This window comes from Erpetoichthys calabaricus, chromosome 13, assembly GCF_900747795.2.
Source record: "Erpetoichthys calabaricus chromosome 13, fErpCal1.3, whole genome shotgun sequence".
Lineage (NCBI taxonomy): Eukaryota > Metazoa > Chordata > Cladistia > Polypteriformes > Polypteridae > Erpetoichthys > Erpetoichthys calabaricus.
In genome coordinates this window covers 99,475,178-99,500,999 of record NC_041406.2, presented here as the reverse complement: position 1 = coordinate 99,500,999, position 25,822 = coordinate 99,475,178, and the positions used below count along the sequence as shown (strand labels likewise).

The 25,822-nt window shown below is 40.8% G+C and overlaps 1 protein-coding gene across 4 annotated transcripts in view; it reads right to left on the bottom strand.

Moving 5' to 3' along the window:
* Positions 1-25,822, bottom strand: part of LOC114663785 (intermembrane lipid transfer protein VPS13B-like) — a 908,960-nt gene that overhangs the window by 164,429 nt on the left and 718,709 nt on the right. For all 4 annotated transcript variants that reach the window (XM_051935847.1, XM_051935848.1, XM_051935845.1 and 1 more), the window contains exons 31-33: positions 23,726-23,929; positions 13,170-13,296; positions 10,405-10,548 (exon numbers count right to left, since the gene is read on the bottom strand). In XM_051935847.1, the coding sequence (XP_051791807.1) occupies positions 10,405-10,548; positions 13,170-13,296; positions 23,726-23,929 (475 nt within the window). The remainder of the gene's footprint in view (positions 1-10,404; positions 10,549-13,169; positions 13,297-23,725; positions 23,930-25,822) is intronic.

Genomic DNA, 25,822 nt, shown 5'->3' with positions numbered 1-25,822 from the left:
GTGGCGCAGGTTGTGCAATATTATAACTGTAATGCAAGTTTACAGTGAGGTGATTGTACTTATAAGTACAAACAGTTCTACAAGGAGCACTTGATGGACTGATTGAGTGCGTTTATAGTTCTTGGGATGAAACTATTTCTGAAACACGAGGTCCGTACAGGAAAGGCTTTGACGCGTTTTGCCGTGGCTGAGGTAGTGTGTGCTTGAAACTGTATACCGATAATTCTCTTTCCGATCATCTGCTGCTGTGATTCACACTCAGATACAGTGATATAAATACTCCGAGTGGTGCAGTGAGAGTAATATGGAAAAAGATGATCCGCTGTGGCAACCCTTAATGGGAGCAGCTGAAAGAAGAAGAAGATGCAGTGAGCATAACAACGCTAAAGCAGTTATGGTATTTGGAATACTATGGCTATTCCCTGGACCATTATATTGCTACAGGTTAACTACAATCAGATGCATTACACTAATAAACAATATGCAGTTAATTTCAGTGTATTTATAAAGCTGCTTCAGGAATGTGGGCCTAAGAAAGAAAGGTTAACCACACAGGAACAGTAGCACTGCTTTGACGCTGGGTGCCGCTAGTCTGCAAAACCGAGCGGAGAAATTGCGTACGCCAGGGTATGAGGTACCATGGAAATGTGCGTGGCTTTACGGCAAGTTTAGGTTTTATACATCGCGATTTGAGCATGGAAACGTTCTTACGCAACATTTCTGTGCGTACGCACCGTTTATACATGAGGCCCCTTGTGTATCTGAAGCAGGTTCAGATTGTTCTAAAATGGTGTGGATTGTAAGAGAAAGAGGGTAGGGGTTATCCTGAAGGGATGACAGGGTGAGGAGTTAGCAGACCTGGGTTCACTTCCCGGGTCCTCCCTGTGTGGAGTTTGCATGTTTCCTCTGGGTTCATGTGTGCATTGACAATTCTAAATTGTCCCTAGTGTGTGCATGTGCGTGCCCTGCGGTGGACTGGCGCCAGGGTTTGTTTCCTGCCTTGCGCCCTGTGTTGGCTGGGATTGGCTCCAGCAGACCCCCGTGGATATAGTGGGTTGGATAATGGACGGATGGTTATCCTGAAGGAATAGAGTGCTTTGGAGGTGAAAAGAGTGTCAGACAGAATTATGAAGTTGATGATGAATGTTATTAGTGCATATGCCCCAGACGTTGGGTGTGTGATGGATAAGAAAGAACATTTCTGGAGTGAGTTGGATGAAGTGATAGAGAATGTACCCAATTGAAAAAGGAAGTCGTGACTGCAGCGGATTTCAATGGACTTGTTGGTGAATGGAACAGAGGGGATGAGGAGGTGATGGATAGGTATGGTGTCAAGGATAGGACTTAAGAAGGTCAGATGGTAATGGATTTTGCAAAAAAGATGGACATGACTGTGGTGAATACTTATTTTAAAAAGAAGAAGTAACACAGGGTGAGGTACAAGAGTGGAGGAAAATGCGCACAGGTATATTATATCCTATGCTGCAGAGTCAAACTAAAGGATATTGGAGACAGCAAAGTAGAGGCAGGGGAAGCATAGGATAGTAGTCTGCACAATGATGGTAGGGATCAAGATGAGGAGAAGAGTGAGGGCAGAGCCAAGGATCAAATGGTGGAATTTGAAAAAGAGAGACTGTAAAGTGGAATTCAGTGAGCTGGTAAGATAGGAACTAGATGACAGTGAAGAGTTATCAGATAGCAGGACAACAACAGCAGAAGTAGTAAGGGAAACAGCTAGAAGGGTGTTTGGTGTGACATCTTGACAGAGGAAGGAGGACAAAGAAACCTGGTGGTGGAATGGGGAAGTACAGGAGAGTATACAATGGAAGAGGTTGGCAAAGAAAAAGTGGGATAGTCAGAGAGATGCAGAAAGTAGACAGAAGTAGAAGGAGATAAGGCTAAAGATAAAGTGTATGATGAGTTGTATGAGAGGCTAGACACTAAGGAGGGAGAAAAGGACCTGTACCGTTTGGCAAGACAGAGGGACCAAGCTGGGAAAGATGACCAGCAGGTTAGGGTTATAAAGGATAATGATGGAAATGTACTCAGAAGCGAGAAGAGCGTGTTGAGAAGATGGAAAGAGTACTTTGAGAGGTTGAACAACAAAAAGAATGAGAGAAAGAGAAGGTTGGATGATGTGGAGACAGTGAACCAGGAAGTGTAACAGATTAGCAAGGAGGAAGTAAGGACAGCTATGATAGACAACATATCTGTGGTGCGTTTAGGAGACATGGCAGTGGAGTTTTTAACCAGATCGTTTTATGAAATCTTGGAAAGTGTGAGGATGCCTGAGGAGTGAAGAAGAAGTGTACTAGCTCAGACTTTTAAGAATAAGGGTGATGTGCAGAACTGTAGTAACCACAGAGGGATAAAACTGATCAGCCATAGCATGACAGTATGTGAAATAATAGTGGAAGTTAGGTTAAGAAGGTGATGATTAGTGAGCAGCAGTATGGTTTCATGTTGGGAAAGAACACTATAGATGCAATGTTTGCTCTGAGGGTGTTGATGGAGAAGTATAGAGAAGGCGAAAAGGAGTTGCATCATGTCTTTGAGGACCTAGAGAAAGCATGAAAGGGTGCCTAGAGAGGAGTTGTGTTATTATATGAGGAAGTCGGGAATGGCAGAGAAGTATGTAAGAGTTGTACAGGATATGTTTGAGGGACGTGTGACCATGGTGAGGTGTGAGTTAGGAGTGACAGATGCATTCACGGTGGAGGTGGGATTACATCAAGGATCAGCTCTGAGCCCTTTCTTATTTGCAATGGTGATGGACAGGTTGACAGACGAGATTAATCAGGAGTCCCCGTGGACTATGATGTTTACTGATGACATTGTGATCTGTAGCGATAGTAAGGAACAGGTTGAGGAGACCCTGGAGAGGTGGAGATATGCTCTAGAGAGGAGAAGAATGAAGGAAAGCAGGACTAAGACAGAATACATGTGTGTGAATGAGAGGGAGGTCAGTGGAATGGTGAGGATGCAGGGAGCAGAGCTGGTGAAGGTGGATGAGTTTAAATATTTGGGATCAACAGTACTGAGCAACAGGGAATGTGGAAGAGAGGTGAAGAGGAGAGTGCAAGCAGGGTGGAGTGGGTAGAGAAGAGTGTCAGGAGTGATTTGTGACAGATGGGTACCTCCAAGAGTGAAAGGGAAGGTCTACAAGATGGTAGTGAGACCACCTATGTTATATGGGCTAGAGATGGTGGCACTGACAAAAAACACAGGAGGAAGTGTTGGAAGTGGCAGAGTTAAAGATGTTAAGATTTGCATTTTGGGTGTGACTAGGATGAACAGGATTAGGAATGAGTACATTAGCGAGTCAGCTTAGGTTGGACGATTTGGAGACAAAGCCAGAGAGGTGAGATTGCATTGGTTTGGACATGTGCAGAGGACAGATGCTGGGTATATTGGGAGAGGGATGCTAGGGATGAAGCTGCCATGCAAGGAAAACAGGAAGGCCTAAGAGGAGGTGTATGGATGTGGTAAGAGTGGAAATGCAGGTGGTGGGTGTGACAGAACAAGATGCAGAGGACAGGAAGATATGGAAACAGATGATCCACTGTGGCATCCCCTAAGGAGAGCAGATGAAAGAAGAAGAAGATGCCAATACAGAGTCATAACTTGTAGCAACTTTGAATCGTCTTTGTAATATTACCAAACAAGTAAGCCCGCGATTCGCTAGCGAATCAGAAATCCTAGAATGGCAATCAGTTTCTGATCTGTCCGATATGTGGATGGATGACATATAATGGAGGGCGGGTGTGTCTGGGGAAATGTCATTTAATCCAATAAGCATATCTGTACTAAAGCGGTTTCCTTTTGTGGAGACGTGTGTCTGTTGCTTTCGCTGACACCGACTGCTTGAACAGGTTGTGTTGTTTGGGGGCCACCTACTGACTCTGGGAGGCCGCTGCGTCTGACTGTGGGGCGAGCGCCACAGCGCAATATGCGCCTCGGTGGGAAGCCGCTGCGTGAAGACATATCATGGAGGGTATATGTGGTGGTGTGGGCGGTCGCATCCGGGCGGCTGTACAACCTGGCGTGCACGCTTTACCTCAGGTGTAGTTCACAGATCGTAGTCTTGTTTCTGTGTTTTCTTTGGTTTGAGCTGTGATTCCTTTCGCAAGCGTGTTGTAGGCACGCGCGGCAGGCACCACAGCGTTTTGGGACGCCGCTGCATTTGACTCTGGGGCGGGCGCCAAACTGAATGACCGTTATGTGATCTACATTACTGACACAGTGGATTAGAGCAAGTGTAGTTTACAGGTGGCGGGCTCGTTGCAGTGCGCGTGACATCCGGTTTACAACCTTCTCGTTTCTGTGTTTTCTGTGCAGTGCGCGTGCGCCCCGATAGATAGATAGATAGATAGATAGATAGATAGATAGATAGATAGATAGATAGATAGATAGATAGATAGATAGATAGATAGATAGATAGATAGATTTTATTAATCCCAAGGGGAAATTCACATACTCCAGCAGCAGCATACTGATACAAAAACAGTATTAAATTAAACAGTAATAAAAATGCAGGTATAACAGACAATAACTTTGAATAATGTTAATGTTTACTCCCCCCTGTCACTGAAGCTGCTCCTCTGTCTGGAGATGACACTGTTTAGTGGATGCAGTGGATTCTCCATAATTGATAGGAGCCTTTTGAGCGCCCGTCGCTCTGCCACGGATGTCAAACTGTCCAGCTCCATGCCTACAATAGAGCCTGCTTTCCTCAACCAGTTTGTCCAGGCGTGAGGTGTCCTTCTTCTTAATGCTGCCTCCCCAGCACACCACGGCATAGAAGAGGGCGCTCGTCACAACCGTCTGATAGAACATCTGCAGCATCTTATTGCAGATGTTGAAGGACGCCAGTCTTCTAAGGAAGTATAGCTGGCTCTGTCCTCTCTTGCACAGAGAATCAGTATTGGCAGTCCAGTCTAATTTATCATCCAGCTGCACTCCCAGGTATTTATAGGTCTGCACCCTCTGGACAAAGTCACCTCTGATGATCACGGGGTCCAGGAGGGGTCTGGACCTCCTAAAATCCACCACCAGCTCCTTGGTTTTGCTGGTGTTCAAGTGTAGGTGGTTTGAGTCTCACTATTTAACAAAGTCCTTGATGAGGTTCCTATACTCCTCCTCCCGCCCACTCCTGATGCAGCCCACGATAGCAGTGTCATCAGCGAACTTTTGCACATGGCAGGACTCCGAGTTGTATTGGAAGTCTGATGTATATAGGCTGAACAGGATCGGAGAAAGTACAGTCCCCTGTGGCACTATGTTGCTGACCACAATGTCAGACCTGCAGTTCCTGAGACGCACATACTGAGGTCTGTTTGTAAGATAGTCCACGATCCATGCCACCAGGTATGAATCTACTCCCATCTCTGTCAGCTTGTCCCTAAGGAGCAGAGGTTGGATGGTGTTGAAGGCAATAGAGAAGTCCAGAAACATAATTCTTACAGCACCACTGCCTCTGTCCAAGTGGGAGAGGGATCGGTGTAGCATACAGATGATGGCATCCTCCACTCCCATCTTCTCCTGGTATGCGAACTGCAGAGGGTCGAGGGCGTGGCGTACCTGTGGCCTCAGGTGGTGAAGCAGCAGCCGCTCCATGGTCTTCATCACATGTGACGTCAGAGCAACAGGCCGGAAGTCGTTCAGCTCACTAGGACATAGATGCCATCTGTGTTCCATGTATATGTACCACAATGGACTGGGCTGTCTTATCATATAGCTTGCTGAATTGAGTATGGGTGGGGTGGTTGCAAGAGTTTAATATGATTGACAGCTTTGCTGTACTGATTTTCTGTACTTGACTGAACCAATCAGTGCATAAGTAATTAAGTAACAAAAAAACATCAGTGCTCACTTGACAGAAGTAAACCTGGTTAAACTGTGTATATTAAACAGAATGAACAAGTAAGGTTTTCTCTCTGGTGATTTGATGATATTTTCCATTACTCAAAAACAGCTGAAATTTCCAAATTTAAATTCATACACATTCTTTATTTTTTTTTTTAATATTTATCCACTTAAACTCAAAACATTTTTCTAAAAAAAGAATTTTCATTACCATTACCATTTACTGCAAAAAAACTGAAAACTGACTGGAAATAACTAGAAAAATATATAAAGTGGAAAACCTTTTCTTTTTCTACATCTTTTACTAGAAACAGAAATCAAATTTAGTAAAACATAAGTTATTGCAATTTTGTTTGAATGCCAAATACATACTCATAAACGTGAGCAACCAGTGAAGATCTGGCACTCTGGCCTTGTGCCTGTTGCTGTTGGACTATAAACCATGACTGCTTTCAGATTGTTGCGTGGGAATGATAGATATTACTAGATCAAACCACAAGACATGTAATGTCTAGTTATTTGAAAAAACAGTGAGGGCTTGCTCATACCACATTTCAGGATGACTTTACGCCACTATGATCTACAGCAGTTGTCTGTAATATGTTATAAAATCAATCATAATGATTCAGTTCCATCAATAACATTTCTATTACCCAATGTTTTATTTCATTACATTTTAAACAAACCTGCAAATGGCAGAAAAAAACTGATACTTTGCAGTTTTACTGGGGAAATGCAAAATCTGTTTGCAGTTTCTTTACAACTTTGAAACTCTGTGGGCCACAAAATCTAAACACTACACTCTGTAAAGAGCCTGTTGATGATACCTTTAATTAAATAAAAATTAATTTGGAATGTGTCTGCTTCTGATATAAGCAAGGTAGCATGAAGACAATATAGACCCACTCCCACCCAAATTATGTCTTACAACTCAGATATTCCAGAGACATTCCTATGTGTTGAAATCCAGGCTGAACAAAGCGGTGTGGGTGGGATGACCAGCAGCGGGATCAAGACGACAATTCAGTGCACATTCGCAGATGTCATCATGTAAACATTACACTGGGATGATAAACAGAGTTTCCATAGACTCTGGTCGTTGCAGAGGAAGCTACAAGTTCAGCTAATTGTTTTTCTCTGTACAATTTTTTAAATAGTTTGGAAGGAAAGCTTGCGGTGAATTGTGCAGGACAGCACCCAAGCTGAGCCAAGCCAGAGTTTCCACTACAAAGTTACCACCAAACGGATGGCGAGAACGTAGTAAACAACATATTTGGGAAGCTATGCACTGAAGAATTTCACTTCTCAACTTGTGAGAACTTAAGACTTTTATTCAGACAAATCAAGAAAATCTATTCCAAATCTGTGTCTCTTAATAAAGAAAATCTGCTTTATTTAACTTACACAGTAGAGAATATTTGGGGACAGGGACTGCTGAGCAATTATAGCTACAGTAGACAAAATGACACTCACAGTTGCCATCACTGTGTTCCAAGTGTGGTCCGGCCTACATGAAGCGGAGTACAAAACCACAATGAGAGCAAAGCATAGAGAATTAAACATGCTGTGCAAAAAATCCATATACAGTAGATCATTTCCTCATTCAGTCTCTGTGCTCTTTGATGAAAAGAATCCAGTATGATAGAAAGCCAAAATATGACATATAATTGATGTCCTACTCCAAATTCAGAGGTAAAAAAAGAAATGCATTTTGATTTTTCAGTACACCAGTGTTTTCAGTCTTTTTTTATGGGAAAATCATTTTAATTTACACAAAAAACAAATTAAAATTAATTTAGGATGGAAAGTGTTACATTGTATTTGATGTTAATTTGGCAAAATTAAAAAGGGCAGAGCCCCAAAGCTGTGCTTCTTATGAATAAAATTAAATTTTGTCTAAAATACAATGTAAATGATTAAAATCAAGGGTGTGACGAGGAAAGGGATGGAAAGATGGAAAAGACAAAAAATACCCTAATTAATAGAAGCAACACATTTATAATTAGTGTAATGTGAAACTAACAAATACTGTATACATTTGATATAAGTAACAATTACAGTTTCTTATTAATCCTGAAATATAATTAAAAAAATAAAAAGGAACATGTGAGAAAGAAAGAAAGAAAGAAATTCAGAGGTAAAAAAAAGAAATGCATTTTGATTTTTCAGTACACCAGTGTTTTCAGTCTTTTTTTATGGGAAAATCATTTTAATTTACACAAAAAACAAATTAAAATTAATTTAGGATGGAAAGAATTAGATTGTATTTGATGTTAATTTGGCAAAATTAAAAAGGGCAGAGCCCCAAAGCTGTGCTTCTTATGAATAAAATTAAATTTTGTCTAAAATATAATGTAAATGATGAAAATCAAGGGTGTGACGAGGAAAGGGATGGAAACATGGAAAAGACAAAAAATACCCTAATTAACAGAAACAACACATTTATAATTAGTGTAATGTGAAACTAACAAATATACATTTGATATAAGTAACAATTACAGTTTCTTATTAATCCTGAAATATAATTAAAAAAATAAAAAGGAACATGTGAGTAATGTCTGTAAGTTGTGGAGAAGTCTCTCCACATTATTTGCGTGACATGGTAGGCTTTCCTTGGTGTGTCTTAATGAACTCACAACTCTTCACTCTCAATGTTAAGTACTACAGCTGTGCTCAGTGTTAAACAACAAGACACCAGTGCACTAACTGATAAGAAGCCTCGCAGGACATTGCCTAAGATTGCTGTGGGAAGTTTGACATGTTCCTCAAGTGCTCATGTGGGATTCTTCCTGTGCTGCAGAAATTACAGTGCAGAAACCCACAGTAAGATTGAACACATTTCAGGACCACCCACTTTGACCAGGAGAGGCTTCAGTACCCTGCTTGCAAGAGAGAGCAGCTGGCATACTAAGACAGCAGTAAATTGTGCTGTTACAGTTAACTCACTTTAAGCTGGGGGCTTCATTAACTTTGAACAAGAATGTCCTCTAGCATATTACAGTCCACTTGTTCATAAACTTTTCCATAAGCACATTAGCTAAACTGAAATAGATAAGCTGGCCAGCTTTGGTACTATGGATGGGTGTAATGTGAAAATTAAAAAACAGGGTTGTGGGTGCACATGTAATTGCAATTTATACCAACAGCATATATTCTTACTCCCAATATAACTTATATCTCTGTCTCCTTTAATACTAAATTGATCTTTCTGTGCCAAGCATGTCAATCTGAATGTAGTGGCTGCAAGATGACTTGCGAAGGACAAGCTAAAAAGAAATGGGCATATAATAGCTCAGTTTTACCATTCAGTATGCATATTTTGTCTTGAGGGTTTCCCTTGCTTGTAGCTGTGTTCACCATTTCCCTATATAACAAAGTAGAACTTTAAGCAAGAAGTGCCTTTCTAAGCCAGTGCTTTTGTCTGTACAGAACTTTTTAAACATAGCACCATCGTATATTTTTCTCACAGTTTAAGATTTTGATGTGTGCCACTAGAGTGTGCTACATCTTGCAAATTGTTGCTGTGAGCTTCAGCTAAAAGTGAAGCTTATGTTTCTTAACACTTAATCATAACAGGCAGCAGAATAAAAAAGTCAAATTGGACAGAGAGGAGGAATCTATATAGCTAAAGTCCACACCAAAAGCATGAGTTTGAGCAAGATGATATAAAATGATCAAAACCACTTAATGCAGTTAAGGGTTACAAGAGTCCAAAAATGATCCATTCTCATCAGATTTAGGTAAGAATCAACTATGGACAGGTTTCACTCAGGTCCCACTTATGCACAAAATTAGACTCACTCATGGCTCAGTTTATAACTGCAAACCAACCTAACTAGAAGGATTCTGCAATATGGGAAGAACAAAACTTAAAGAAAGAATATGCAAACGTCACACAGACAGCAACCAGATGTGGGATTAGGACTTGGACTCAGCACAGCAATGACAGGGTGATAAGATGGATGCTAGTTTTTAATTGTCTGGTCTCACTTGTCCACTATTGTGTTATCTCTGCCTCAAGACCTCCACTCTCTTGTTTTTCTATCCAAATTGCCATTGCACTTTAGCAGTACAGAAACTTTGCTTCAATAAGTGCATTCCACATTAACACCACTCCCTTGTACTCCAGATGGTACTACACAACTATTTCTATAACTGGAGTACTAGCAGGTTAATTCACTTTTTCAGGGTCATTACAATGAAAACCATGTTGATTACAGTACAACTTGTGTGCTGTTTTTACCTCCTAGACATATTGGTTTCCACAAGCAATAAAGACAATTGGAATAGCACAGCAAAATCAATTAAGAGATGGCATTCAGCCTTAAAGACACCAAGCTGCATCTCCAACTGGCTGCCATGAAAGTGTGCTCTTCTTCATATATAGAAATAATGGGGTGCTGCTAATGTCAAACACGTATTTCACCGCACTGCCTAGAAAGGAAACTTACAGCAACTTGTAGGAAAGGTAAATGGCAGACAAGAAAAGTTTGGGTGAATTATTGGAAGCCGGAGACAAAGTGTTTAAAGGTCAGTTACCTCAGCAGTCTTCCTGGAAGGTTCAAGGCCCACCATGTTGGCCCTGACGAGTTGCTGCAGAAGCTGTACTTGATCGACGCTGAGGAAGAAGTCAAGGCTTGTGGTCACATTCATTTCCAGAGAATGGCCACACACTACAATCTCCTGCAGAGATTTAAACAACACAAAACATCAGAAGCTTTTTTCACTTCTTCCACTAGGGAATGGCACACCACAGAAAGGAAATGATTTCTAATTCTGGAATTGCACACAATTTACGATGAATAAGATTATTACGTGCACACGCTGAGAGCACAATGCCTGCAATAATGAAACGCAAAGCATGCTTCTTGCCGACCACTAATCAAAAAATCTGCTTTTTATTTTCTGAATAGAAGCCATTTATACAAGTACAACAGTCTACTGTTAAGTATAATGAAACCTGGGGCTGAAGTCAGCTATGCAGGAATTTTTGAATATACTCTACAGTAGTTCCTGCGTTAAAAAAAAGAAAGCTAGTCTTGACAGACAGCATGTGTAAGTCTGCACTTTTTTAGGTAAATTCCACACATATAAGAATTACACTCGAGACTGCTGCAGGGATGAAAGCTATTTGGGGGAACTATTCCATCAGGTGGGAGCAAACAGCCTCTGATGGCTTCTATAGTAATATTCAAGTAGACGCATTAAAAAAGGAAAAGGTTTCATTCATTCATATTTTTAAATTGTAATTGTAAAAAAAATTTAATCAATTATAACATGGGGGGGTTTGGAGTCAGTCATTATTAAGCCCAATGAATGTGCCAACCCTATATGGGAGTTAATAAAGAAATGCTTTTAATATCTTAACATCTTTGTATTTTGACATATGATACAAACTAGTGACAAAAAATAGTGAAGGTCACGTTGCACTGGCCTTAACTGTGAGACGGGGACAGCTAATAGGCACTATAGCAAAAATTCAATCAGCCAGGTCTTGGAAGTAAGCAATGGGATGTGGCCCTATTTATCCACAAGAAAGTAAAATAACTGAATCTGGTTGACTGAAGTGGAAAATGCTGATTTTTATATCATTTCAGAATATCCCCTATAAATGTACAACTAAGTACAATTCTGGAAACTGATAAGGTCAAGAAACATGAATAATTTTGCATAAAAGAATGTTCATGCCATGTAGACAGAAGTGCTGCCATACTAGGCAGGAGGCAAATGAATAAAGGTGCCAAAGGGGTGATTCATTATGTATTAATTAGCACTGACCTTGTCTTCTATGGGGATGAGGACTCCACAGCATACAAGGAACATGTGCCTGCCGTATGCTACTATGGAAAGTTTGGAACCTTTCAGTGTTATGGCAAACACCTCAGGCCTGTTTTAGAATGTCGAGCCAAAAAAAATGAAGAAAACAGGGCAAGATAATTCACCTCACCGTCATTAAAATCTCACTTTTTCACTACTTGATTTTTCAGTGTTTCTACTCTTTTTTGCATAAATGTAGTCCCTAAAACCTGATTATGGTGCCCTGTTCCACAGAATGTTTTAGAGACTTTTCTTAATGAAATTGCTCTCTCATATTCTAGAATGAACACAAAGGCAAAAAACACTTGACAAATTAGCTTCAAATCTCAAAACTAATGCACTTGCAGAACAATCATGGTTTATGTTTTTCTAATCACATAAGGGTCTTTCTTCTGAACTGCTTGATGATGTCCTTTGAGACACTCTTTCTCATAAAACATAAGATTTTCCCTGAAGATCCTGACATGTATACTCAGCTCAGTATTCAACCTCAGAGATCGTGTCTTTTACCCATGACACTAAAGTTTTAAACTAGCATATCTTACTGAGTGATTTGATATAAACCTCAAAGATGTGATGTGAGCAACTTCATTAACTGTTTTCAATAGACCTAATGTCACTTATATACTTGGGTATCTCCCAAAATTTTTCCCACTACCTAGATCTTCACAAAAAACACAGATTATTAGTTTTGGGTTCATTTTTTCATCTTAATCACCTTCCCCAAATAAAGTAACACACTGGCATCATACAGGTATTCTAGGGCTGCTACATTTATTGATTATTCACAGCTTCATTTGTAGTATTTTAGAACCTATTTAAACGCTGTTTACACAATGAGACTGGGAAGATGCATTACTCCTCAAAACTTCTTATGAGGACAACAAGTACAATGAGACTTACTGTATTAGCAAATAAGGAGTATGAACTCTGGAATTTGGGAAGACTTTGGACAGAGCTGTAACTTCTTCAGTCTGAGAAAAAGGCAGTTGAGCAGGTTTGGGCATGCAGTTACAATGCCCCATTGTGCATCACCTATGTGAGGTCCACAGGAGGAAGACTAAGGATAAAGGAGTGACTGAATTTCATGTTATGTTTGGGAGTACATGGGAATGCTCATGTGTGTTGCTGGTCTGTTCAGATCAGGATGTTGCCAATGTAACCCTAATCAGGACAAGCAAGTGGCTTCAAACAGTTGCCAACAGAGAGAATAATTTAAAAAGAAGTCACTGATAACTGGTAATGTATGCTCACATTTATTTACTATTATGTGTTATCATGTGATCATCAATAAATACTTTTTTAATTCAGTGTAAAAAAAAAAAAAAAAAGGTTGACCAATTCAATTTACTGAAGTAATTATATTCCTGAAATGAAATAAAACAAAGATACATTTACATATAATTAAAAAACACTACAAATAATCATGAAAGTGCAGAAAATGTAAGTTGGTACAATAACACAGAAAAGAAATGTTAATGACAAACCTCAGTCTGGGAATTATCTGAAGACACCTGCTTTGTGAAGATAATAGCTGGAGCTGCAGTTACACGTACAGAGAAATCTGTCAGGATGGGAGTTAGAATGGCTCTTCGTTCTTGATGACGCCTGATGCTACAAACAAAAAAGAAAGGTGGATGTAAGCTATTGTCACAAGATGGTGGAGAATGTGTCCGAGCTGGCAAAGAACTCAGTGCTAAAGCAAAAGTCGCACCTGGTGCACCCAGTGAAGTGAACTTTAACACATCCAACACTCCTGATACACAATACCTGAAGTGTTCACCATGATTTAGGCTATAGAGAATAAATAAAACACACCAATGAGGAGAAAAATTAAAAATTAAAAAAACATAAATTAACTGGGGGAATGTATAAAAAAAAAAACCCTAAGTTTTTATCTTCTTTGAAATTAGCTATAATTGTGAAGGCTATTCCGTTTACATCAAGTAGGCAGGGTGGGCCAGAACATCCATCCATCCATCCATTGTCTCCCGCTTATCCGAGGTCGGGTCGCGGGGGCAGCAGCTTGAGCAGAGATGCCCAGACTTCCCTCTCCCCGGCCACTTCTTCTAGCTCTTCCGGGAGAATCCCAAGGCGTTCCCAGGCCAGTTGAGAGACATAGTCCCTCCAGCGTGTCCTGGGTCTTCCCACGGGGCCTCCTCCCGGTTAGACGTGCCCGGAACACCTCACCAGGGAGGCGTCCAGGAGGCATCCTGATCAGATGCCCGAGCCACCTCATCTGACTCCTCTCGATGCGGAGGAGCAGTGGCTCTACTCTGAGCCCCTCCCGGATGACTGAGCTTTTCACCCTATCTTTAAGGGAAAGCCCAGACACCCTGCGGAGGAAACTCATTTCAGCCGCTTGTATTCGCGATCTCGTTCTTTCGGTCACTACCCATAGCTCATGACCATAGGTGAGGGTAGGAACATAGATCGACTGGTAAATTGAGAGCTTCGCCTTGCGGCTCAGCTCCTTTTTCACCACGACAGACCGATGCAGCGCCCGCATTACTGCGGATGCCGCACCGATCCGCCTGTCGATCTCACGCTCCATTCTTCCCTCACTCGTGAACAAGACCCCGAGATACTTGAACTCCTCCACTTGGGGCAGGATCTCGCTACCAACCCTGAGAGGGCACTCCACCCTTTTCCGGCTGAGGACCATGGTCTCGGATTTGGAGGTGCTGATTCTCATCCCAGCCGCTTCACACTCGGCTGCGAACCGATCCAGAGAGAGCTGAAGATCACGGCCTGATGAAGCAAACAGGACAACATCATCTGCAAAAAGCAGTGACCCAATCCTGAGCACACCAAACCGGACCCTCTCAACGCCCTGGCTGCGCCTAGAAATTCTGTCCATAAAAGTTATGAACAGAATCGGTGACAAAGGGCAGCCCTGGCGGAGTCCAACTCTCACTGGAAATGGGTTCGACTTACTGCCGGCAATGCGGACCAAGCTCTGGCACCGATCGTACAGGGACTGAACAGCCCTTATCAGGGGGGCCGGTACCCCATACTCTCGGAGTACCCCCCTCAGGATTCCCCGAGGGACACGGTCGAATGCCTTTTCCAAGTCCACAAAACACATGTAGACTGGTTGGGCAAACTCCCATGCACCCTCCAGGACCCTGCTAAGGGTATAGAGCTGGTCCACTGTTCCGCGACCAGGACGAAAACCACACTGTTCCTCCTGAATCCGAGGCTCGACTATCCGACGGACCCTCCTCTCCAGGACCCCTGAATAGACTTTTCCAGGGAGGCTGAGGAGTGTGATCCCTCTGTAGTTGGAACACACCCTCCGATCCCCCTTCTTAAAGAGGGGGACCACCACCCCGGTCTGCCAATCCAGAGGCACTGTCCCTGATGTCCATGCGATGTTGCAGAGGCGTGTCAGCCAAGACAGTCCTACAACATCCAGAGCCTTGAGGAACTCCGGGCGTATCTCATCCACCCCTGGGGCCCTGCCACCAAGGAGTTTTTTGACCACCTCGGTGACCTCAGTCCCAGAGATGGGGGAGCCCACCTCTGAGTCCCCAGGCTCTGCTTCCTCATTGGAAGATATGTTAATGGGATTGAGGAGGTCTTCGAAGTATTCCCCCCACCGACCCACAACGTCCCGAGTCGAGGTCAACAGCGCACCATCCCCACCATATACAGTGTTGACACTGCACTGCTTCCCCTTCCTGAGACGCCGGATGGTGGACCAGAATCTCCTCGAAGCCGTCCGAAAGTCGTTCTCCATGGCCTCCCCAAACTCCTCCCACGCCCGAGTTTTTGCCTCAGCAACCACCAAAGCCGCATTCCGCTTGGCCTGCCGGTACCTATCAGCTGCCTCCGGGGTCCCACAGGACAAAAGGGTCCTGTAGGACTCCTTCTTCAGCTTGACGGCATCCTTCACCGCCGGTGTCCACCAACGGGTTCGGGGATTGCCGCCACGACAGGCACCGACCACCTTACGGCCACAGCTCCGGTCAGCTGCCTCAACAATAGAGGCACGGAACATGGCCCATTCGGACTCAATGTCCCCCACCTCCCTCGGGATGTGGTCGAAGTTCTGCCGGAGGTGGGAGTTGAAGCTACTTCTGACAGGGGGCTCTGCCAGACGTTCCCAGCAGACCCTCACAACACGTTTGGGCCTACCACGCCTGACCGGCATCCTCCCCCACCATCGAAGCCAACTCACCACCAGGTGGTGATCAGTTGACAGCTCCGCCCCTCTCTTCACCCGAGTGTCCAAGACATGTGGCCGCAAGTCCGACGACACGAGCACAAAGTCGATCATCGAACTGAGGCCTAGGGTGTCCTGGTGCCAAGTGCACATATGAACACCCCTATGCTTGAACATGGTGTTCGTTATGGACAATCCGTGACGAGCACAGAAGTCCAATAACAAAACACCGCTCGGGTTCAGATTGGGGGGGCCATTCCTCCCAATCACGCCCTTCCAGGTCTCACTGTCATTGCCCACGTGAGCATTGAAGTCTCCCAGCAGAACGAGGGAGTCCCCAGAAGGTATGCCCTCTAGCACCCCCTCCAGGGACTCCAAAAAGGGTGGGTACTCTGAACTGCTGTTCGGTGCATACGCACAAACAACAGTTAGGACCCATCCCCCCACCCGAAGGCGAAGGGAGGCTACCCTCTCGTCCACCGGGGTAAACCCCAATGTACAGGCTCCAAGTTGGGGGGCAATAAGTATACCCACACCTGCTCGGCGCCTCTCACCGGGGGCAACTCCAGAGTGGTACAGAGTCCAGCCCCTCTCAAGGAGATTGGTTCCAGAGTCCAAGCTGTGCGTCGAGGTGAGTCCGACTATATCTAGCCGGAACCTCTCAACTTCGCGCACTAGCTCAGGCTCCTTCCCCTTCAGAGAGGTGACATTCCACGTCCCAAGAGCCAGTTTCTGTAGCCGAGGATCGGACCGCCAAGGTCCCCGCCTTCGGCTACCACCCAACTCACACTGCACCCGACCTCCTTGGCCCCTCCCATAGGTGGTGAGCCCATGGGAAGTGGGCCAGAACATGCTGCACATTATTAGACTGAACAGGAGACCCAGTGTGCCTGTGCTCCATAAATATGCATCTCTGTAAGACTGTTCAGCTCATAAAGCACTTTGAACAGGTGTTAACCATGAAGAGGACTTTTATAAAGAGAAAATAAAGGATAAAAAAGGTGACTATTACTTTGAGGTACACTGTGTGTGTCATTCACATGGTTTATTGCTTTGCTATTTGCTCCAAAGTTAAAGCATGTTGCTCAATTACTTTACCACTGCTGCATCAGGCTGACGTGCTCTGGAAATATTTTTTTTTTCTTTTTTTAACATTGAGTTTAACTATCAAATTTAAACAATTAACATTTTTAACATTTGACAGATCAGATCAAACCAGGATTGCTCAAGTATCCCATTTAAGCAATATTTGATAATATATGTCCAACTGTGATACATAAAAAGTAGGGACCAGACCAAATAAAACTCACAGATTTAAAAGAGCACAGTTGAGTATGTAGCATCTTTACGTAGCCTCAAGAAACAATAAGCATGATAGAAACAACCAACTAGCAACTAAATGAACATTTTAACCTGTTTCTTCTGTTTATATCCCAGTGTTCTTAATGTTAGAAAAATTCTGCAATTCTTTTCTTTGTGTGCTCCAATTGGTAGCCATTTGAGCTTTTTGGTGTTTGTTTTCTTTAAGTTTGTACAACTAAATTCATTACCCATTATTTTGTATAGTTGATATGCTGTTCATGGGTGTTCAAAGAATACTTTATATTGCAAAATTCAAATATGAACTCATGATTTTTTTCTATCACACTTAATTTGAAAAAAATCACTTTGCTGTCCCAATATAAGCTAGAGTATTTTACAGTTTCTTTGTTACACCTTGCCTAATGAAGGGGCCTTAGCTGTCTCAAAAGCTTGCTTTTGTAATCTATTTAGTTAGCAAATAAAAGGTGTCATTTCACCCTACTTTCTCCTGTATCAATCTATGACTAACACGGTACAACACTCTAATGCTATTAATTTTCCTGTGATGTTAAATTCATATTTTCATCATTTCATGTCATCTTAAATATTATTACATTTTTTTACTTGGTTATGGAGACTCTTGGTCATGAACACAAAGTAGATAAATAGAGCCTGTTTTCTTACTACTGAAAAATTAGCTTGAAAGTTGTCCTTAACAGAAATAAATTCCCCTCTGTACCTTAGCACATGCTAATAACATGAGTCACATGAGGACCAGAAATTACTTTTAGAAACTATTTGGTCTAAGAAATATAAGTGGAATATCTGTGGAGATCCAAAGATGATTTTACTCTTGTTGTACTTGCAGCTTAGTTATACCAAGTACTGCTGTTTTTTTGTGAAGACAAAAAGAAGCGATGTGGTCAGAAAGAGCAACCAAAGCATGCCTCACTTATTTCAGAAAAGAAAAAACAGGAGAACAGTCTACAGAGAGAGAGAGAATGTTTACCTTCCTCCTCTGCAAATCAAATTGAACTTATGAAAAACTTTGTTAACACAATGGATAAAACCCAAACGGGACTGATATAATTGAAAAATACATTTCCCTGGATCACTGATGCCACGATTAAGGAAGGTATTTTTGTAGGTCCTCAGATCTGAGAAATGTTAAAAGATGAGAGCCATGAAGAAGAAGTGAATGAAGTTGAGAAAGTTGCCTGGCAGAGCTTCAAAGGTGTTTACACAAACGTTTTGGGAAACTATATGGCTAAAAATTATCTTGAGATGGTGAGATCATTCTAAACAATGGGGTGAAATATATTACTGAAAATTATTAATTTCTTGCACTCTAACTTGGTAATTTTCCCTGAAAATCTTGGTGCAGTCAGTGATGAACATGGCGATCAAATTCATCAAGACAATTCCAACGTGGAAAAGCATTACCAAGGCAAGTGGAGTGTGGAATGCTGGGTAACTACTACTGCACTCCTAAGAGAGGTGCTCCCGAGACACAGTACAGTAAAAAGTCTTAGATTATAGGTTTGTCATTTTAGTAAGCATGAAAATATAAAATATTTTAAAATTTAACTTGCAAGTCACTCTAAAACCTTATCTGACAGAAATTCTAAAAAAAAAAAAACATTTTTATATTCCACACACAGAATACTGCAAGATTCGGGTTCTTTCACCCTTGAGACTTTTTTATTGGTTGAACAGTGTAATTATAGTTTGATTGACAAAGTTCATTACACATATTTTAATATGCTTTTCCTTGTCATTTGCTGATATAGAAAACCAGGAAGTGCACATGATGCAAAGTTCATTTGAGAGGAGAGAAACAGTAGGTAAAATTTAGCCTTTCATTTTATACTTAATCTGAAAAGTGTGCATTAAAAAAGTCACTGCTGTAGCCAGACTGCAATGTTTCACTATAGGGAAGACCCTTCCAAACTGTGTGCTGAAAAACTGTAGAGTGTCCCACAACGTGCCTTGTCAGGTGTGGCAAAAGTACTGTTCAAAATTTTACTCTCTATATTTTTGAAATGATTATATAGAACAAACACATCTGTAGCACACATAATAACTTTCTAGAGACAGCTGTTGCCTCCTGGATCTTACAGGCTGTACAAAGTACAAGATGTATCACCAAAGGGCACACCACTGTGAATAATGTCTAATCTAAGGAATTTAACATGGTCTGGCTTCATCAGTACTTGGTTGGGAGATTGTTTGGGAATCTCAAGTGCTGCAAGGTTTTTGCCATGGTGACAACCATAAAGTGTAAGCTGAGCATGCAAATAAGATCGTCTGTTTTCTAGACAGCTGCTGTCTCATGGAACCCACACCATTTACCTATTTGGCTGACACCTTTCTCCAAAGTAACTCACTGTACATCATTTGAAATATCATTGGTTACTTTTGTTTTGATTTCCTGTTAGAACACAAGCAAGTAACTTTGATGTTTGGTTGCCATTTGAGTTTTCACAATTGCCATTTTGACTGCCTGGTTCTTAACTCGTTTCTGGCATTAGACGTTCAATTTCTTGGTTAGTTTAAAATTTCAATACTTCTCAATTTCACTGACAGTACAGAAGAAATGTGAGTTAATTTGTCTTACATTTGGCCTAACTTTGAATCACTTTGTAAAACTCACCAGTAATACATGTTTCGCTACCTGCAGAAAACACTTCATTAAAAAAGTTATTTGTAAATGTTCACAAGACCTTTTTCTTCACTCTCCTAATCTAGCTAGGTATCTACTGTAAATATACATTCCTATTATGTTGGGGTGTCGAGGACAAGTCTGAAAATCTTGCATGGTAACAGAACATGGATAAAGGTTGGAAAGCACTGCAATAGAGCAACAAAAGGATCAAATAGCTGCATTATGGTTATCCTTCAAAAATATTATCTAGGATATTTATTCTAAAGCCCACACTAAGCGTTCACTGGAAGAGCTTTCAAGAATTTTTCTTTCTGGGTCAGAAAATGGGTGAATAAATGGGTTCTTCCTATTTGTTACACTTGAATGCAACAAATGGCTTACTGGGATGTTTTGTTTGTTCACAAGCATTTATTATCTTGTCACTGGGATGAAAACAAACACTGTCTCAATAGACACTACTAAGAGGTAATATTTTAATAATGCATATTACATATACCTATTTGGCCGACACCTTTATCCAAGATGACCTACAACATTTGAGATACAATTGGTTACTGTTATTTTGTTTTATCAAATGGAGCATAGGCAAGTGATGTGACCCACCCATGGTCACTAAGTGTCAGTAGAGGAATCTGAATCCATAACCTCAGGGTCTGAAGTCCAAAGCCTTAACCAGTACGCCCTACCGCCTGCTTATATAATGCTCAATATGTACTCAGTTTGAGGAAAAGATTAATTTTGCTTCATTGATATGTTAAATTCTTTATACTTCTAATTTTACGTTTAGATTTAATAACTTTCTAATAATAATTTTAAAAAAACTCTTCTGTATCAACACCAAGTTAATTATTACAAAAAATGGGATATGCATCTCTTTAAAATGATTTAGCACATAAAGCATTTATGAACTGATGATTGTCATGAAAGGAATTTTACACAATAAAGTCTTCCTTGACAGGTGCAGGCTAGATTAATGAAAACATTCATATAATAATGATATTCATTTCAAAATATGTCTAAAAAGGAAAAATTTGGCCACCTTTAACATTTTGGTATCATTCACTTACAAAGCGTAAGTGACATGAAATCCAAACCTTCAAGCGAAGGTAAGAGTATTGCCAAGAAAGTGAAATCCTTCAAGGGCCATTTACTCTTGGAAAGCAAATTGCTCAACATTTTTGCAAACTCTGAGTTCTTAGTGCCACATTTCAATTCTAGGCATCAATACACGGCATGCCAACGTGATCCATTATTTGACAATTCTCTATTGGGAACACACCCTAATTGTATACACAAAGACTGAACACAGCCCTCAGTATAAACTTTCCCCTTTCGTTAATGCTTATTCCCACAATCAAGTTCTATTTGTGGGCACATTTGTTAGCAGTAAAACAAATATACAAGTCTGCTTTATAAGGTGGTGTTAATTGCCACATCTGCTACTATTAAAACAATCAAACAGTATAGCTTCCAATATTTATAGTCAGCTGAGTATTAGAAAAAGCTGGGCATGTAGGTGGCCTGGGCTGCTCTATTTAAGCAATGCCAGCACCATATCATATTCCTGAGCACTAGTTCCTTAACGGGCATGTGCCAACCAATTTTGTCCTGGATTACTTGCTCTAAAGAAATTTAAGCAAATGATGCCATAAGCCTTGTCATTTATTACAGATGTAATCATTCCAAAAGTGGAACTGTATGCTGACCCTGACTGCTGAAATCCACACAGCATTACCCTGAGGGGTGTGTGAGTATGTACATGGGAGGTGGCTGGCAGACTGTGTTTCAAAATCTGTAAAAAGTGGAGCTTAATGATCTACAGTTGTAGTTGTTGAAAAGCACAAACTCTCCAGTCTGAACAGGAAACAGAGAGAAAATCCTCATCGGCAGCATGCCCTGGAATGAGCTAACTTAGGGTACTGTCGTGTGGTGGGTCCAGACTTGTGAGGGGAAGCTCTAGATTCCATATCACATTAAGGATCTCAAAATGGGTAGATTACTAATGGAAGACGAACAGCTGAAGGGATACTAAAATCATATCTGGGCATAAAAGGGTATCTACCTCTAGTCCAGGAAACACAACATTTGGAGAACTTCAAAAAGAGAAATCTGCTAGACGATTAACATGATGCCATGTGTGGTTTTTCTCCCCATAATAGGAAATGCAAGGAGAATGCAATAATGGAATACTAGGAGTCAGTTCAGATAAAGGACATGCTGTTAGGGACCAGGGCTGCAGTAGAACAGCATATTCAGGTAGTGAGGCACAGTGGTCAAGGCTTTGGACTTCAGACTTTGAGATTGTGGTTTCAAATCCCACTACTGCCAATGTGTGACCATCAGGAAGTCACTTTACATACTGGTGCTCCAATTGGAAAAACAAAAGAAATGTAACCAATTGTATCTCAAATGTTGTAAGACACCATGGATGAAGGTGTCCAGACAAATAATAAGTAGTAGTAGTATATTCAGGTTTATTTTTAAAAGTCACTCTAATAATGAAAAAAATCAAAATAAACAACAGAACATTTTAAGAAGTAAGATCAGCAAAGCCTATTCATCTGTTTACATGAAGTAAACAAATATGTGATAAATTCATCCCAAAAAGTGATCAAAGTACTTTGTTATTTCTGAATTTATTAGAAGACCATCATTACATTCTATACAAGTTTGTTCCGATAATTTTAAAGTTGAGATAAATAATAGGTTGACTTGCTCAGGGCAATGCAAGTGAGTCAATTATGGTTATGAACCAAGTAATCTTTAGACCACAGTACCTTGATCAGCTTGGAATGGCAAAGTAAAGGTAGACAGGGATTAACCTCTAGACAGAGAATACTTTTGAAAAACTCTGCAACCACAGGCAGTAGTACAAGATTTAAAATTGGAATCCAAGCTTTAAAGCTTTCATTATGACTTGTTCAAGAGTAAGTAAGACAGTCTAGCTCAGCCTTTACAGTAGAATTCCCAGAAAGGAGTGGAGGGCCATTGGTTGTGGTCTCCAGGACTCTGACTGTATCTGACTTTGTCTTTTATAACCCCCCAGAGGTTTACTTTCTAAAAGAGTGCAGCTGACTGGAGTTTTAATTTTCCTTTTCATCATTGTCAACTGGCTTATAATGCAATGGCTAACTAACGAACTTATATTGCTGTGCTCCATTTATGCTAATCAGTTTGAAACTACTTTGTTTTCCTGTCTGTTTACACAAATTGTATCTTTATGTATACTGATTATGTAATTAGTACTTTGTTTGTATTATAACTACCTGTGAACTTGCTATAGTGCTCTGTGCCCGCCCACAGTCAAAATATACTGAATTGAACTGAATAGGAACACAAAGAAAGAAAGCCCTTTATTTTTAATTTCACAGCCATCTGATATTTTCAAACTGCTCAGTGAGCTCACTACTGAAGATCATCTGAATGATGCATCAGTTCATTTTTGTTTGCTTTCACAGAAATCATAAAAATATTTCTGGGTAGTTGCAGAACTGTCTGTTGTAATGACTATTTAAAGTAACCATGCCTTGAAGACTGTTGGGAGCTGGCAGTTATCTTTATCATCTGGTGGTCAGTTCAAAAATTGTATTCTGACTAAAGAAAAGGTTTCCAAACCTTGCAATTGGGAAAAATAGAACAATACTCTGCAAGTTAAGATTTGTTTTTCCTGTCACAGGAAAATTCATCCACAAAAACACTGCATTTAAAATTCAAACATATGGAATGTTCTCTGCGGATTATCAGCACTCTTTAGAAGGCTTGGAAGGATGCACAGAGGTCATTGGGTGCCGGTGGCTGTGCAGAACTCTTTTCATCACCACATCTTAGAACAAATTGTTCATGTGCATTGTAGCTGTCAAGTTCTGTAAATGAACTTCACGTGTTATTTTTTTCTGCCTTGCTCTCACCTGCTTGCCATGTTCCATTCAAGGGCTGGATTTTGGGAATTTCTCTCACTTTCCACAAGTGTGCCTCCTTTCACACTCTCTTTTTCTGGTTTCAGCTGATCCCAATGTGCTGTTCCAATATTAATGGACTGCAGGTCGATTTGATACTGCCGATCTTCCACTTCTGAACCCGGGTCTCTTAATATTCCAAGATTTAAAGCTCTTCTATAAAAGAAGAAAGAATACAAATATAGTGTATAGTGTAATTATTACAAATAGATACTTTTGAAACCCCAAAAGCAAATGACAAAGAGAATTTCCTATGTTCTGTATTATAAACTATGTATTTCTGTTACACTCAACTTTTCTTTTGTTCTTCACTATCTTAATGGTGCATCCATATTGCAAATGTCAAAGACTATCTCAGACCCATTTTCATGTACTGCCTTCACACATCAGATTTAGGTGGCTGATCAACAGTAGCGGCTGAGAAAAAGCATGAAGTGTAGTCAATAAAAAGAGCAAGACCGTTAATACCTTCTACCTCTGGGAGTTCTTTGGCAATATGTTGCTGAGACCAATGAAAATAACACAGGGAACAAAAGTTTATTACTGCTAGGTTAATCTTGTCATATCATCCTATAGCAGAGGTTTGACAAGAAATGTTAGTCAATCAACCAGGTCACCTTCGCAACTAACAAACCAGAAGTCAGAAAAGTGGATTTTTAATCAGCAAATCTTGAACAAAACCTTACTTTATTATTTATTTTTTACAAAGAGTCTTATATTTATTCTTTTAAATAGTTATGACAGAAACTGACTGTAACATTTTAGCCTGGCATTTCAGCAACAGTATAGTTTTCATACTGTGACATGAAACAATGATGTTATTAGAAACGTGAAATAAAAGTATGCAAATAGTATTTAAAAAAAATTTGAAAAAACAGACTAAATAATCTTAACCCCAAACACTAGTCCACAATGACTAATAATCTTCACATCTGTTACTGGAGAAAACATTTCAGTTACTGACATGTTTGTAGTTTTGGCTATAATTCATTCTCATCATAAATTGAACCTTTACTGAACACAATTAAAAAAAAAAATAAAAAAATGGGGAGTAACACATTAAAACCATCAATAACAGGGTCAAGGAGAACTTACACCCACAAGGAATCTGTAGAATGGCAGAACTCAGCTCTAGAGAAGATACAGTACTTGCATACAACAAGATGCATACACAGACCTAAAATAAAGATAGTCAATTTTGTCTAAACACAACTGAAAATTTCATCTCCACACCAGTGGTAGCACATGACTGAACTGTGGGGACCACTGATGAAAATAATATTGCTAAAGTTGAATGGTGGACAACTTAACTACACACATCTCAGTCAGTTTTGGATCACTTCAATCCATCCATCCATCCATCCATTTTCCAACCCGCTGAATCCGAACACAGGGTCACGGGGGTCTGCTGGAGCCAATCCCAGCCAACACAGGGCACAAGGCAGGGAACCAATCCTGGGCAGGGTGCCAACCCACCACAGGATATTCTTCAATCACAGGCATAAAATGAAATGCATGCATTTCGTACCAACAAAGAAAGAAGGCAAAATGCAACTGGAAAGTGCGTCAGAGTTACTTAAGAACCGGTTCAACCCATATTCGGCATCTAAGTAAGTAGCTTAATTTGCTGGTGGCCCAAATGAAAAAAAAAATATACATGAAAATGATTGCACTAAATCACAATACTTGCATACCATCCAGAGCTGATCATTTCTGTATAAAGCTGATTTATAAAAATACACACTATTAAACTCTAAGAACTGTGTTATCATCGCAAAAGAGCTAGCAAACACTAGTCCAACATGTTAATACAAAACAAAAAAGACTAACAGTCTAAGACAACAACTCCTATGTATCTAGGGACAATAAAAACAGGGATAAATAATTAAATGATATTTAAAAAGATTATCTAGAAATGCATTCCTGGATTTCAGGTCACATACTCGTCATGCAACATCACCAAGTTAGGGGAGTGCATTGTTAGCGCACTGTTGCACAGACTCCACTCACATGCTGTACAATCTATCAATGGTCCATCCATTTTCTTAC